General features: G+C 45.5%; 1 protein-coding gene across 1 annotated transcript; it reads left to right on the top strand.

Moving 5' to 3' along the window:
* Nucleotides 1-2,431: 2,431 nt before the first annotated feature.
* On the top strand, nucleotides 2,432-15,751 carry LOC146189805 (gamma-glutamyl hydrolase-like). The gene is made up of 5 exons (XM_084605350.1): nucleotides 2,432-2,477; nucleotides 6,851-6,968; nucleotides 10,613-10,663; nucleotides 12,268-12,352; nucleotides 15,584-15,751. The coding sequence occupies exons 1-5, from the start codon at nucleotides 2,432-2,434 to the stop codon at nucleotides 15,749-15,751; spliced, it is 468 nt and encodes a 155-aa protein (XP_084461476.1).
* Nucleotides 15,752-16,584: the final 833 nt, after the last annotated feature.

Genomic DNA, 16,584 nt, shown 5'->3' with positions numbered 1-16,584 from the left:
CAGAACTGATACTAAACTCATACAACTTTCATATATTCTCATATATTTCTCATAAATTGAATGATATTTGTATGAGATAATATGAGATTTGTACGAGTTTTGTATGAGTTTAGTATGAGAAACCTGTATGAGGTTATTGTGAATGATAGGTTTTTTTCACTAGGGTGAGGGGCAATATTTCGTGGCAATGGCCTGCCATCTGTCAGCAAAATTGGTGGGGCCCAAGGCGGATACACATAATCATTTGAAGGACGAACTTCTTTGTTTGGAGCAATATGAAGTTCCTCGGGGATGTACCGGCCAGCTGGTGTACAGCTTAGCCGATCATTTTGGGCGAGATGTGCCTGTTCGGCAATCTCCGCGAGCAGGTTCATGCCGCTGTGCGCGTACAGCTCTTTGAGCGGTGTGTATTTCGGCAGACCCGTGACAATGCGGAAGGCTTCTCGGTTGAGCTTTTCAAGGTTTTCAGACTGCCATCTTATAATGATTTTGAAATTGTATCCATACATGATGCGGGAGTTGAGAAGGGCTGTAAATAGCTGACGGGTCTCTTTCTCCTTTGCATACCCCACTGGAGACTGGTTACTCTGCTAATGAGGCGTAGGAATGTCTTGCATTGTGACCTTACTTTACTGACCCATGTTGTGCCCTTTCCGTCTTGGTCAAGATACGCCCCTAGAATTCGTATGGTAGATTGGCGTCGAAAAGTTGGTCAGGCATGTATAAAGTATATAATGTTCGGACTGATTCTGCCTGCCTGTGTGGACCATTAAGAATTACAACGTATTCAGTCTTCTCCGGCGATGCAGACATACCCACTGTGGTTAAGAAATCTCCGATGGTATCTTGTTGGAGAATTTATTCTTGTTCACCCACAGAGCCTGTCGTTACCTAGATGGAGATATCTGCATACAAGGAATAATGTAGGGACGGAATGGCAGCAAGGAGCGGTGGAAGTCTTGCCATTACAAGATTGGAGACTTCCTGAAACTGTTTACTTGTCTCTGCATATCTTAGTAGTTTTTAAGTGGTGCAGCGCAACGGCACGGAGCCTAGACAAGAGAATGGGACAGACACACCACTGCACCACTTGAATATGTCAGAGCAACTAGCCCTCTAGTTCATGTTGTATATCTTAGTAGACTAGCGATTTTTGCTGGCTTTCCTTTCCTTTCCCGTGTCACAGCACACAAACGTATCAACGTATTTCTGGATGCTTACCAAGATTAATGAAAATCTGAAGAGTGTACGATACACTTTCATCGAACAGGTCATAAAGACAGTAGTTCATTGAGGTCATTCATATATGGGAAGCCTCAGACGTTCAGTTTCGATCTCGAAAGGTCGATGTCGACCACTTGGAATGAGATGAATGAGGCAAAATTAGGCTTACGAAAGCTCGAAATTTTCCCGTGCGATCAGTCACTGCAACACCGACCTCATGCGTGAGCTTTAGTGCGGTCGTTATCTAGAGAAGTCTGGTTGTGAAGTGTAGGCGTATTACGATTTCCACACCTTCTTCGAGAGTCGTCTCTACTGAGGTATGCCGCACCACCCAAGTTCGCGTTGACCGCTGATTTTGGGTTAAAACCCTTTGCCATACCGGATGTTGAGGACTACTAGTTTCGATAGCTCCATATCGTCATGTCACTTCAGACTTTGCGCAGTGCAGGACGCATCCACCTGGACTCGTATTCCGAGTTTGCGTCGTTATCAAAGTGTCGCTATCTCACGTGACCTCGAGTCATCTGATTGGTCGAAACGCCGGAACTGGGTGTTGCCACTACGGAACAGGATGAGGTGGCAAAATCATGTTCCGGGGTTTCGACCAATCAGATGACTCGAGGTTAGGGAGATAGCGACACTTTCGACAACGACGCAAACTCGGAATATGGGCCCTGCATGGTCTTCTATATAAGGAGTACGGCAGTTATGTAGCTTCCGACTTTCTTGTTACCAATATTACATGCATACATTAATTGTTTTTTCCCTCTTTTCTTCTAAAAGGGCATGGGTTAATTTGGAAAACCTACTATCAGATGATCAGCCTCAGTGATGCATCATTAGCTTAAGTTATTCTTGCCTGTTTTGTAGAGTCTCATCGTGCAACCTTAATTGGCTGATCGGCTCATTGTAGTATTTATTAACCAAACGCTGCCCTGTTTATATCATTTGTTATCAGTGCTAATAATAAGTGATATATGATGATTACGATGATAATGAAAATGTTATTACTGCGACAAGTCGCTTAAACGTACCGTCATCATCTTTGATTATCTATCTCACGGGAGTTTCGAGAGTTGATCTTTAATAATCTATTCAGCCAAATTTCTGATTTTGAAAAGATATCATATTTGAGCCTCACAATATGCGAATGAAGTCAGGTTAAGTGACGTCTTAGCATTGTCTTAGCGTTGTCTGAAAAAGTGAGATGAGGGCGCCTGAGGACACCTCCCCCTCAAATGATGAGACTGAAGGTGAGTGTTCTAGATAATCAAATTTTATTTGAGGTTGAGTTAAGGTCGTAATTTTTGAAGTCTAACGCCCACATCAGGTAATCAACAGCCGCCTTTAACCATGCACGGCGGCATGAAGACGCTGCCTCACTGGTTTAGTCGCTGCTATTGGATCAAAAATTAATATGCTCAGGGTGAAGGAGGCATTGGAGATTTTCATTTTAATGCAACAAATTCCAGTCGCATCGCATTAACGAAGAGGTTACCACCGTCGGAATAAATTTCATTGAACATCTGTCATGGTAATTAGGGGTTATGTCATCACTGGGCCACCGCGTGATCTTCCAGCGCTCACGCGATGTCCCCGTATGATATAAACTATATGAATTCTACCCCATATGTTTTTATGAGCATGACTTAGGCTCGCTGGGATTGGCATGATATGTGAATACCTACGTGTGATTGCGACTGATGGGCGTGGCCGTTTTTCAATCTCTATAGGCTGCTGTTTAGCACCCACGCTGCAGCGTGCAATAAGCAGCTCTGAATTTATTAGCCAGCGAGCGTTTGTTCGTACAGACCAATTTTGTCATATAGGCACACAATAAAGGAAAAATCAGCGTCGTCACTCTGTGACTTCGATGGCAATTATAGAGGAGTGCTTAGATAAGCAAGCAGGGATTCGATACAGATGTCGGGTAAAGACTGGAGCCCAGGTCATGCTGCGCTGCTCGTCGAGGGAAGCCTACTATAGACACCTAACGCCTGTGTAAGGAACCACATTAATTGAAATGCTTCACGTTTCCTTTGTTTCCTTTCTGCGTGTTTCTCTTTGTTCGGTGCACTATACGTCACTTAAGATCATTGAGGGACGCTTTCACGCGTAATGGAGGGAGATCGCTTAGCACAACGTTCGTTGAAGTATACGGGTTTGACGCTGATGCCTTTATGCGCACTTTCAAAGCTCCAAGAAAACAAGCGCATAACTTTCGACGGCAGAGATGGAGATGAGCGTGTGCTTTGTATGGGACGTAGGGAATACGATAGGGACGAAAAACAAACAAAAATTAGCAAACAAACAAGGCATTCAAGTCAGAGCTCGTAACACTTGCGATGGCGATGTTCATCTTGATTTCTGTTGTTTATGCTTGCGTATACCGTACAGAACAGCCGAAGGTGGCCTTTTCACGATCTTTATTGCTGTCGCAGTGACGCCGTCAACATCGTGCGCATTATGTCTTCGCACCGATTGCTAATCGTGGCGTACGTTGCTCTGGCGATTGCGGTGGCCTTCGCCTCTGAGAATCACCGGCCAATAATCGGTAAGTCCTAAATGCTGCCATGTGTTTCTAAATATATTTGTGTTTGTTGGTGTTTGTAACCTAGCAGCACGCCTTTCGATACTTTAAAGCGCAAGCTGCTTTCCGGCCCTTAAAGGGAGCTCCCGTATCACTATATGGCGTTCTAAAGGCAAGTCAGGATGAACGAGTGAGCCGCTAAATAGTTCCACAAGAGGGCATAAAACAAAACACAGGTGTTTTCTCTGCTGGGCCATTTTCAGGACCAATAAAGGTGACGTCAAGAAAAGTTTTACGTGCGGTTCCGCGAGGCCAGGCTGTAGTCGACCCCGATATATAGAACCTGGCTACATAGAATTATTGCTTATATCGAACTCTCATGTTATCCCCCTGAAAATCACATGCAAACGTATAGCAGCTGTAATCGCATATATCGAACTCGCGCTAAGCGCACATTTTATATATGAAACGGCGCGCCGCTCCTCTGAAAGGCACCGTCCTCTTAATATGGCATCCATACGATCATTTTTAGCGTGCGGAGCCTCCCGACAGCGCTAAACCTTTAAAGTCGCCTGTCGAGGTGAACACAGAATTCGCTTGAAAGTGGTCTTTTGTTTGGCGTGCTCATTTTCAGCGCGACACTGCTGTCATGCGGGAAATTCAAAGTTCAATGCACCGGGTTCTGGTGCGATGAAGCCAGCCTATATCTGATTGAAGGCTTGCGGCGGTTGTCGCGTGGCCATAATCGGTGCAAAAGGAAACGGAGAAATCAGTTTCACCCTACTTTAACCGAGTTATTACAGAATTTATTGTGTGCCAGTAACACAAATACATCTGTTATGGTGAGCGGTGGCGCTTCCCAAAGCACCGTCCGCAAGAGTTTTGATGTTAAGCCCAACGACACATGCGCCAAATGGTGCGTGCAGCGTTGTCTTTGATGCTCCGTTCTGGCTCTACCAAACACTTTTTAGAACACGCAACAGCTTCCAAGGAAAGCTCTAATTATTATTAAACGTTTTCATCATCTCTCTTTGGCGCCTGCCGTGAGGTGACGCTAGGCGCGCTTAGGCGCATGCTATACGACGCGCGGATCGCCAAGCCCGAGGCAAGCGGTGGGCGCCCAATCTGCCTTTTTTACAAAATGTGGCTCCCTCTGGGAGTGGTTGAAAATTCGTCTGCTACTGGTTGAAAACGTCCTTGGCACCAGTGAAAAGAAGGTGTGTGTTCTTGACAGCTACTGCCATCTATCGCATACGCCTGTCACGAATATTAACTACACATGGCCTCCGAGATGAGCTACGGCTGCGCCGATCGCAGTGGCCAAGAGCTGCGCATGCGCAGCTGGTGTTGTTGGTTTGTTTTCAACCAGGGAAGAGGCGCGCAGGCGCAGAGTGGCTTTGTGAAAAAGGCGGATTCGCCGGCGTGCAGCATGTCGCTGCAGGAAGGGTGCCGCTAGCTTGGTTACACCATGTTGACGTTTCTGTATTACAGAGGAGGTCATCTCTTGGCACGTTTCATATATAGAATTTGCGATATATCGAACTATTTAGCGAGTTTTCTCGTGTTCTATATATCTGGCCTCGACAATATATCTGTATAGGCAATCGCTTCCGAGCAGTGATCACGGAGTCCTCAGTCTTGACGTCGCTGATCGATGGAGGGAGATAAGCATAACACTTTTCAATACAGCCTTCTGATTAATAAATTCTTTCGTGTACGCTTATGCCTTAGGTAGCCAGAAAAAGCAGTACAAATGATTTCTTTGCTAAGACCATAATGTGGTTGCAGTTGTTCTCAGTATTACGTTAATGCGACATGTACGGGCATTAGCTTTATTACATGCGATAGCACTGACATAAGCTCTCTGTGAGGAGGTACCGTCGCAGCCTTTGTAGTAAGGGGCACCTTGCTGAAAGGTTATTTGTGCATGACGTATCAGCTTATACTTACGAATAGGTGGATGAAGTTTAAATGAAGAAGCGGTTTCTTGCACACCCTAATGGTAAGAAGGATGACTTATTGAATCGTGCATGGATCTTGACTTCATGGTTTACGTTAACTCCTTACTCAATATGGATACGCAGGGAATGCAATGGAATGCAAAATATTTTTCATGTTTAAGTTTTTACAGAAATCCTAATGCTAAACGTTTCGGCCAGAAAAAAATGAAATATAATTGCTCGGCTATTCCGCATGTAATGCCAAGGTTAATCTCTGAATGCCTTTTAGGAAACTGTGTCGACTACTATGCTGGTGGCAGGGAACCTTTCAGAATATGCCCGGTATTGTCAGAGAGGCCCGGAAAGCGGTGAATGTTATCGGCAGCTGTGGTAATAAAAGTTACACTTAGACGCTTGTCGATAAGAAAGGCTGAGTGAAGGGAGCAATCAGCACTGTCCGAACTGAAATGAGAGAAATGGGAGCTGAAGTGTCATTAGGTATGTACATCTGCAAAGTCAAATGTCGATGGTGGAAAAGCTGAAGAACACCCTCGTTATTGAGCAAGGTTAGTGCAAGACGACGGCGCCATCTTGAACATCATGGTTGTCACGATCGTCCGAATTAAACTATTCGAATAGGCACATTAATCAAATTAAGTTAAAGACGATTTCACTTGAGGCAGCTCTCTGACTTTGTGGAGTAAACCGACATCTAATAGCACTTGTGTATTAAAGCTAGGTTTTAGGGGGTTTAACGCTCCAAGGCGACTCAGGCTACGAGAGACGCCGTAGTGGAGGGCTCCGGAAATATCGACCACCTCAGAGCATCGCCTCTAGAGAAAAGAAAAAATCACGTCACCGCAATCGATTCTCCGACCTTCGGCTCATCTATGAGATAGCAGGTTCCTTGAAGCTCTCTTCAGCAGAAATGGTCCAAAATAAGATCCTTTTATTGTACCGGAACAGGTTCCTAGAAAAGACTTGTACGGGAGCCAGGCTCAAAAATGATGTGCTGCGGAGTATTTGGCTACGTGTTGAGTATACGTGTCTCTTGCCAGTTAGCCATTCGTGGAAGCGCACGGCTGTAGACGGTCGCTGAGATTCTTGTCTGGCAATGATTTCTGCTTCAAATGCATTCTGCTTCATGTCATCGCAGGTATCCTGGCCCAGAAGGTGAATGACCTTTTACCTCCCCCTATGTCCAACCAGACGTACATCTCCGCTTCGTACGTGAAATTCATCGAACAGGCCGGCGCCAGAGTCGTCCCTATATTGTAAGAACAGCTAGCGATAAGCCTGATGACAATAGGTAATACGAAAAGATGCGATAAACATCAGCTCTCTGGTCAGAAGGTGCCCTGAAGTCGTCGAAACCGAAATGCAACTACAATTTCTTTCCCCTCACGTCATCGCAGACACCATATTCTAACTCAACAGCGTTAAAGTCTCCGTTCTTCAGTAATCCAACAGAAATGTCGGCGGCATTATGAGCGAAACAATGACACTGGTTTAACCATAACCATTTCTAGGTATACAGGCCTCACATGTGGAAGCACATCGTTACGCATCGTTTCACTTAATTTGTCTGTTTCAGTTAGTGACTTATCTAAGCGATATAATCAAGCTATACTTAAGCATAGGAATTAAAGGGGCAGGGGCACCAAAATTTTGTGTTGTACTTTTGTTTTGTAAACAGTGCATAGCGACTCTGGGACCCCTGAGCACGGTGTTAAAAGCACGAAATCGCATCACACAATTTATTATTGTAGTATTAATACGCAGCAGTTTCGACCGCGGTTCGTAGCTGCAAGTTTTTACTCGACGTCAAAAAACAGAAGGCATAGCATTGAAATGTCACGTGCACCAAACTCGTGCCGTCAACAGGTATAGGCGCGTCATCTGCTCTGTTTTCAGCATTACTCCAGCATGCTCTCATGACGGAGTCACATTGCTGAAACAGCTGGTCAACTGCGTCCGCAAACATCTTTGTGTCGTGTTGACGATCCTGTCATGCCGTGTCAACACGAACAGCTGTAGTCAGCATGCTCTCGGACAGTTGGTTAACACTGTAGCATACCGTGGACACTTGTTGCTCGTAGCAGCGCCGACGACGTCAGGAGCCGCTCACTTCGCTACAATTTCGCTCAAACTCCTACGCTATAAAAGGGGCTAGGAAAGATTAAATAGCGGAAAAGGCTTTAACTATGAAAGGGGGCGCGCAATTACTCACGAGTTTACAACTGTCATCGCCTCTGGGGTTTTTATGGGACCTAACTTCTCGAACCTACATCGGCTCTGAGATACTTTGTAGCGTCGCGTGACGAATGCGGCACAAAAATCCAAAAAGACTTGCTCTAAGCTTTATTCGAATGCAAGGCTTCTTCCTGGCGACGGAAGGCTATGCAATAATTATACACGAGATATAATTGAGCTGTCGTCTAATAAACTTTAAGACATCCAGGTAAAAGCTTTGTCATGTATACTTTCACAAAGAAACAAAAGAAATAGCGTAAACTCTCGTGAGGGTTGATTAGAGCGGTATATTGTTGCAAACTTTGCGAAACGTTGGCCCGTGGTTTTATGTATTGAATCAATTTCTGTGCGTAGGACAGCTGGTGGAAAAAGCCAGCAGTAGGCAAGCATTGCAACACTGAGAGTGGTTTTTCCAACGCGGCGCGTTTGGCACGGCATATGTTATCATGTAGGAGATTTAGGCTAGCCATCGGGAAATGAAAGAAATACGAAGCATTAGGATTGTTTATTAGCGGAGTCACCAACTGAAGCAAGTGACTCGGTACATAGTAGAGACGATGAACAGCACCCACTGCAGAAAAGAATCAAGGGAGCTGTATCTCTTCTAGATCATCCAGGGCTACAAAGCCAGACTGGCACTGCCTCGGTTCAAGCTTCTCGATATCTGCTTAGCGGGGCTTTGCTCGACTAAAATTACATTCAAGTGAAGGTAATGTAGAGGAGATACTAGAAAAATGAGTCATTATGGACATTTTTGACAAACGAAATGGCTATTATCCGTGATGAGGTACTCATGAATTGGTCGTGGCTTCAACAGAGTCATTACTCTGCTGGTCAGCAAAGCATCGTGGTACTGCAACTGTGACTGAAATGCACGGAAACGATAAGGTAGTGATCCAGATGACACCAGCAACATACAAGCAGCCGGGTTTACTGTTGAAACTAATTTGAGCATATCACATCCGTTGGATATGCGAGTCACGAGATACGCTTATTTATGAATGATCTTAGAACGCTAAAGGCATTACTAATGTTCATGTTTTTTAGCAAATAAATAGACCTTATTCTAAGCATGTATACATAATTTTCTTTTTGTTTCAAAATTTACCATTTCTTACTCAAGAAGGAAACATGGTTCAAAGCAGGACATGTAGTGGGAAGAGGGGATAACCGATGGTCTCTAAGAGTGACCAATCGGAATCCAAGGGAAGAAAAGCGTAGCAGGGGGCGGCAGAAAATAAAATAAATAAGGTGGGTTGATGTGGTTAAGAAGTTCGCAGGGGTCAAGTGGATGCAGCTAGCACAGGACCGGTTTAATTGGAGGAATATGGGAAGCCTTCGCCCTGCCGTGGGTACAGTTCGGCTGGCTGACAATGATGAGTCACCGATTCCGGAATGTGTATCTCTAATATCAATCACGTACGTAGTAATTAATAATTAGTACTTACTTAACTACCAAGTAATAATACGCTACCATATTATTATTAATTAGTAAACACTAATATGGTACCGTATAACTAATTAATACTTAATAATTAGCAAGTGCTAATTAGGCACAAGGCACTATATTGCGAACGACAACTAGCTTCAGATATAGAGAGCAACTTTAACCAATACGTATGAACGTGCCTGCGAGGATTAGGAGCAGCGTGTCTGAACTGATATCCAAGGGTCTTGGAATGCAGGATTCTTGTCTCACCCCCACTCCCTCCCATTTGAAAAGAACTACTTGAATTGGTAGCTTCTGCAAGTTCGGTCATGCCATGTAGTCTCGGGACATGACACAACCCGTCAGTATACCTGGACACATTATCTACAAACTACTGCCTATCAGATATGCGTGCCCGAAATTTTTCGTTCACAGCGCCGACGCTGACAACGCCAAAGCCATGCTCTCCGAAGAAAGGGACCGTTAGTGCTATCATGTTCAAGCCTCAAAATATTCGCACACGTGAAAAATCTTTAACCCCTAGGCCACCGCTGTTTTCGCGCTGCTGACGTTACACGCAAGCACAGCGACGGTCACGCACGTGTGAAATAGCACCTTTGGCGCAGGACTCTGTGCCTGCCAGATGCGAGGCAGATGGTCTAATTTATGAACTCTAACATTCCTGCATCTTCTCTCGATCACAAGCCAATTAACGCTGGATAATTAGCGTTATGAACTCAGCATTGTCCTCTGATTTTGTTCTTGTTTCGCAGTGCAATGTTCTTCTTTTCAAGTGCTTTCTAAGCATGATGCATTTGTATCGACATAGTTCAATGTTTTACTTTTGTGCATATGATGTCGTCCTGGCCGGTCCTAGGTTTGGTTTGGTTTGTGGGGTTTAACGTCCCAAAGCAACTCAGGCTATGAGAGACGCCGTAGTGGAGAACTCCGGAAATTTCGACCACCTGGGGTTCTTTAACGTGCACTGACATCGCACAGCACACGGGCGCCTTGCTTTTCGCCTCCATGGAAAAGCGGCCGCCGAGGCCGGGATTCGATCCCGCGTCCTTGGGAACAGTAGTCGAGCGCCGTAACCACTGCGCCACCCCGGCGGGGCCCTGGCCGGTCTTAAATATTGCGCGTAAACCTGGACGGGGTTTACAACCGCGCGCTTACAGTGTTCCTTTCGGGAGTGCTTGAAGTAGCTGAAATGATTTTCTTTTTCGATTGTTTCAGTGTAGACCGCGAAGAAGACTACTACGTCAAGACTTTCAACTCCGTGAATGGGTGAGTGAACATGGCGATCAGACTACGTCAGCAGAGAGGGTAGATGCTTAGTAAAGGCGCATGGCTAGTGATTAATACTAAATATTCCTTGTAACAATATATTCCTACGTGCTTCGGCGTCTCATATTTGCTACCAGCTAACCTCGTGCATGCTATCATAGTCATAGCGGTGCCAAGGCCGTATTTCCTACAAAAATGGCTGCGTTAAATCTAGTTAGGCGAAGCGAAAGCTTGGTTTTGCTTTAGTTTGGCTTAGGTTTAGACATGGACAGGAATGGTTTCGCGGCGATTGGATTATTGAGACTATGGAGTCGAGGAGGCCGTCAACTAGAAAAGGGAACACGTGATATGCTGTATCTGCCGTCAAGGTTAAGTGGTGGTGCACCATACGTGGTATCATGGTTAAGCTTTATAGCCGCACTGTGACCTCTGGCTCATTGAAGGTGAAGCGGTGGATGGGTTGATCTTAGGTGATATATGACGTAAGTGGTTATAATGTACACAGTAAAGTCTGATAACAACTATCACCTTGAACACCGGCCTAAATTCAAGATAAAGGAAATTGCTGGTGGTCCTCAAGTGTTGTATAAGCTGAACTCTTCGGAGACTGTGATATGGAGCTTGCACTATCATGCTCAACCTGAGCTTGGAAAAAAAAAAGAATTGGGCTAGCCCTCCATGGGCCGGATCTAGGCTAAATTCGAGGTCAGGCCAGTCCCGGTGAATATCTGCTCTAACCTGCCCTAGCCCTAACCGCGCTTATAGGTATGCCTAAGAAAGCCCGCGACGCGCTTTACATTGTAGGATAGGAAGACGTAAAGAAATAAAATAAGAAAATAGGAAAAAGAACATTACAAACGATAAATAAAATCATAACAAACAAAACAACAACAAATAACAATAAAATAGATAAAAAATAAATCAACACGTCTCATTTCCTGCACACATTCTCCCGCACTTCGTGGAAAGAAGCGGCACATACTCTTTACTGCTTAAACGCCGGATGGTTGCCACTTCAGGATGACTTGTAGAGAGATGCTACTGAAAGACACCGAGGTTTATCAATCATTTATCCTTGAAAGAATCAAATACATCATGACAATGAGGGCTAATTGTCCGGCACCTCACTCTGGAAAGCAGATTGACGTCCTTCCGGAGTTCACGGGCATTAAGAGGCGGTACCTTTTTCATCTCTACCGGTAACGCGTATACAGTCTGAGGGCGGGGTCCTGTGGTTTATTTTTGTCGGAGAACAAGTCTGACGGTAAAGCTCACTCGTGAAGCTCTTCCGTGCTTTCGGACCAAAGGCTGAAGTTTTTGGAGTTTGCGGGCCGCGTCACAGAACTCTGCGGGCTGCACGCGGCCCGCTTGTTTGAGACTCCTGTTGCAGAACAAAAGTTCGACATCTGTGCTGTGCGCATTTCCCCGCAACTCCTTACAACACCGCACGTGAGAGCGCGCTCCCATCGATCGGTCATTCCGACCGCGTTGCTTTACCACATCCTTTGAGCGCAGCCACGTCCAACATGTTCCTTTGAGTGTTTAGGAGTGACTGTGGCTGATGTTGCATGTGTCGTCATATGCTGCGTACGCGCGGGGCACAGGGTCCTGTTTCCTGGAGGCGGCGTCGACGCAATCAACTCCAGCTATGGCAGGGCGGCCACCGTTCTCTACAAACTGGCCATAGAGGTAAGAATTGCTAACGAACCAAGAAGCTAACACTAGCCGAAGGTCGAAAGATCTTTCCACCGGGTGCATACGGACGTGGGAACACTTGGTGTAAACGATATTAGAGACCTTGAGGATAACAGCGCGGAACACAGGACGGGAGCACAAGATTAGAGGACGACACAACGAGCGCTGACTTTCAACAACGTTTATTTTGGAACACCCTCAGCTTCTTATACCCTAACGCCACAGACGCGTACAGATGACTTGCACATATTAGCAAAGTTAAAAAAACAAAAGAAAAACATAATATTATTAGATAATTATTATGTTTTTCTTTTGTTTTTTTAACTTTGCTAATATGTGCAAGTCATCTGTACGCGTCTGTGGCGTTAGGGTATAAGAAGCTGAGGGTGTTCCAAAATAAACGTTGTTGAAAGTCAGCGCTCGTTGTGTCGTCCTCTAATCTTGTGCTCCCGTCCTGTGTTCCGCGCTGTTATCCTCAAGATGCATAACCAACATGCCCAAGCTGCTATTCTAGATATTAGAGAGATTTAGCACACCGTGATCCGCGATCCGCTACCGTGGACCGCCACCGCGCGTTCCATTGCGCATGCCCAGATCACTTTGATGCCGATAGATGGCGCCACATACTTGATGCCGGCACATTGACCTGGCGCTTCGGAACCAATCAGCTTGAACGCCCCGCCCACGAGCGGTAGAGTGCCACGGTGGCGGATCGCGGATCACGGTATGCTAAATCTCTCTGTGAGCAGGAGTCATACGTTTGTCCGACTGCTTCCACCGCGCCTGCGTCAGGTACTCACAAGAGACCGACCAGCAATGGGACGAAGCTAAGGGGAGGGGGGGGGGCGGCGGTTTAGAAGAAGACTAGAAAAAATGGAGGAGGAAATTTTTACCCCCACCTGTTACGCTGACGTCGATGTCGACGCCGCTCAAGCCGGCAGCGAGTGCGTAATACCTGTGCACCAACTTGCAAGCTGCAACGTGAGGTTTCACGACATAGAGCGCATAATGAGCGGTAGCTCCACACTTTGTAAACGCTGTATGGGGTGCTTTAATTATCGACATAATTTGCAGCGAACGACTTTGCTTATCCCGTGACAGTAGAAGCCCACAAAACGGTGCAGACAGATTCCAGTAACGCAGCCGGCTGTACTAGAAACTTGTCATCGGCACGCTAGCTCGAAAAAAAAAAACAACAAAAAACAACAACGTGAGAGTACGTGTACATTTGTAAAGGATAGATATGGGTTAATGCAGCTATTACAAAAATATATCCTGGTGCTTAAGCTTCGCCTGAAGGGTTAGAAATAGGCTTTTAACACCGCTTTTTCATTTTGCGAATATTTACCATTCACAGAAAGGCACGGACTTCGCGAACAGTTCTGCGGAAGGCGCCTAAACAGCGAACGTCGTAGAAGCAAAGCGTCACCATTCCTCGTCTGACGGCGGAGATATGGTAGCGGCCTCATCAGCGCTGAAAAAGAGGTCCAAAACGGCGATGGATGACGACTTCTTCATGGACGTCTCGCAAACCGCCGAGTAGACACCATGGAGTCCTTTGGCAAAGCAAAGGGCCATGGGGCCCCCAACCTCATGGCCTGCTTATCGGTTGCCTGAGAGCCGCCATTACGGTGCTCGCTGTTGGCCGCCGTTGTCTCTTCGTCGAGTTGGCTCGGTCGACGTCACTGTTGAACGATGGACTGTGCACCTGCTGCTATTCGTGTTGGTGTGTGTGTGTGTGTGTGTGTGTGTGTGTGTGTGTGTGTGTGTGTGTGTGTGTGTGTGTGTGTGTGTGTGTGTGTGTGTGTGTGTGTGTGTGTGTGTGTGTGTGTGTGTGTGTGTGTGTGTGTGTGTGTGTGTGTGTGTGTGTGTGTGTGTGTGTGTGTGTGTGTGTGTGTGTGTGTGTGACTGTATTTCTTTCGCACGCGCACATCGACCAGGCTTTTTCCGCAGCCAGGTCGTTCGCACTCGATCGATCATATCCATACTATCAACCAGGTCATAGAAAAGTGCTCGGAATATAACCAGCCCCTATACATAGCATTCATTGGCTACAGGGAAAACAATTGACGCTGTCGAAACCTCAGCAGGCATGCAGGCATTGCGAGAGGGTGTAGGTGATTCATATGTGAAAGTACTGGAAGATGCTATAGTGGCTGCACAGCAACCATAGATGCAAGAAGAAAGTGATACAATCCTATATAAGAAAGGTCTTAGGCAAGGAGACGCAACCTCCTCAGTGCTGTTTACAGCTTGCTTAGAGGGTGTATTCAAAGACATAGAATGGGAGCAGTTAGGCATCAGGGTCGATGGAGAATATATCAGTGATCTACGATTCGCCAATGACATTGTCTTGCTAAGTAACTCAAGGGGCCAATTGCAACTAATGATTAATTATGTAGACAGGATAAACAGAAAGATAGGCCTAAATATAATATGTAGAAGACTAGGGTTTGTTGAACAGTATGGGAAAGTAACAACAGTTTAAAATAGGTAGCGAAGCGTTTGAAGCGGTAGGCGAATCTGTCTACTTAGGACAAGTAGTAATAACGAGGAGAATAAGATTGGGATGGAGCGCATTTGGAAGGTACCCGCACATTATTATAGCAGCTTACCGGTATCACTCAAGAGGAAAGTGCATAACAGTTGCATCCTACCGGTACTCACGTATGCGGCTGAAACATGGAGGTTAACGGAAGGGTTCTACTCAAGTCGAAGGCAGCGCAGAGGGCTATGGAAGGAAAAATGGTAGGTGTAACATCATGAGACAGGAAGCGAGCAGAGTAAGTCAGAGAAATAACTCAAGTTCCTAAAATTCTAGTGGAAATTAAGAAGAAGAAATCGACATGGGCAGGACATGTAGTGCGAAGAGAGGACAATCGATGATTTCTAAGAGTAATCATTTGGATTTCAAATGAAAGAAATGGTAGCAATGGGTGGTAGAAAATGAGGTGATAGGATGAGGTTAAGAAGTTCTCAGGGGTTCGCAGCTAGCACAGGACCGGGTTAATTCGTTGGAGGAAAATGGGAGAGGCTTTCGCTCTACTATGGGTATAGTCCGGCTGATGATGATGAATACTTAGTTCACCTTTTTTTGCCAGGCCGAGCGCAGAGAAATTTTGTTCCGCGAATATAATTTCACAAAATTTTTCTCAGTTATCGCGCATTTGCTCTCTGCTACGCGTTAGAACGGCGGTGGTGTGTTCGTGCTTCGTCATCCCGCAGGCCAACCGGAACGGCACGCACTTCCCACTGTGGGGCACCTGCCTGGGCATCGAGCTGCTGGCCCGACTGGCCGTGGGCGGCGAGCAGGTGCTGGCGCCGTGTAATGACGAGGGTTTGGGCATGCCACTTATCTTCGCCAAAGGTGCGATACGGCTCTCGAATCGGTGATTTTCGAGTGTTGCTTGGCTCATCATTAACAACTACATACCTGTAAGCTTACTAAGCTATTCATCTGGCTGTACGGAACGGCGCGTTGGAGAAATGAACGATGGTTTAAGTAATTTAATTCATTTAGCGAATTTGCAAAGCACTCCTGTTATCAAAGTCAGGTTTCAATGTTGTATTTCTTTAAATGGCACGTAAAACATTGCTTAGAAATTTCGATTACTACGTAGAATTCGTTCGAAGTTCTACAAGTTTCGTTTGCGATTTCTCCGGCCGATTAATGTCCATGACGTCAAACTTAGCTTCAAGATGAGTGAGGAAGAAGAAACATCCATAATTTAAGGGCTAAGTCGTCTTAATTAACTGCAACTCGTACTCTCGACGGTAAATACGCCGTAGACGATGCCGCTCTATTCGTGTTCTTTGCAAACTTATATTCTTTTGGAAGATACTTTCGTTTTGATAAATGACAAAATACGAATTAATTGCTCAGGAAATTAAATAAAAATAACTATAGTGAAATGAATCCACGATCCTTGTCTGCAAATTAATGGCTGTTTAATATTGTTTCAGGGTTGACAACAAAAAAAAAATATGTCTGATGTCACTTAATTTTGTTCGCGTAAACGGCAGGTGGTGTCGGGAATGAAATATTATTTGCTGGTATTTTGTAGCATCTTTACAGCGTTTTATAGTTGCCCTTCTGGTGGCAAAGAATACCTTAATCACTGGCGTGTGTTAGCTCACAGGTATAGGCCAACTTCAAGTATTCAGTGCCTCTTTAAACCTGCTTTCTTTTAAAACCACTGAAGTAACGAACGAAAGAGAGAAAAAAG

This window comes from Amblyomma maculatum, chromosome 5 (genome assembly GCF_055883805.1).
Source record: "Amblyomma maculatum isolate TAMU_Amacu chromosome 5, ASM5588380v1, whole genome shotgun sequence".
Classification (NCBI taxonomy): domain Eukaryota; kingdom Metazoa; phylum Arthropoda; class Arachnida; order Ixodida; family Ixodidae; genus Amblyomma; species Amblyomma maculatum.
This window is presented reverse-complemented; position numbering and strand designations above follow the sequence as displayed.

What these genes read in the sequence shown, in the direction of transcription:
- LOC146189805 (XM_084605350.1), top strand. Translation starts at nt 2,432, where the DNA reads ATGAGGGCGCCTGAGGACACCTCCCCCTCAAATGATGAGACTGAAG. An exon ending in ACTTTCAACTCCGTGAATGG is followed by an intron (nt 10,664 to 12,267) that starts GTGAGTGAACAT and finishes CGCGGGGCACAG; the next exon opens with GGTCCTGTTTCCTGGAGGCG. An exon ending in TCTACAAACTGGCCATAGAG is followed by an intron (nt 12,353 to 15,583) that starts GTAAGAATTGCT and finishes GTCATCCCGCAG; the next exon opens with GCCAACCGGAACGGCACGCA.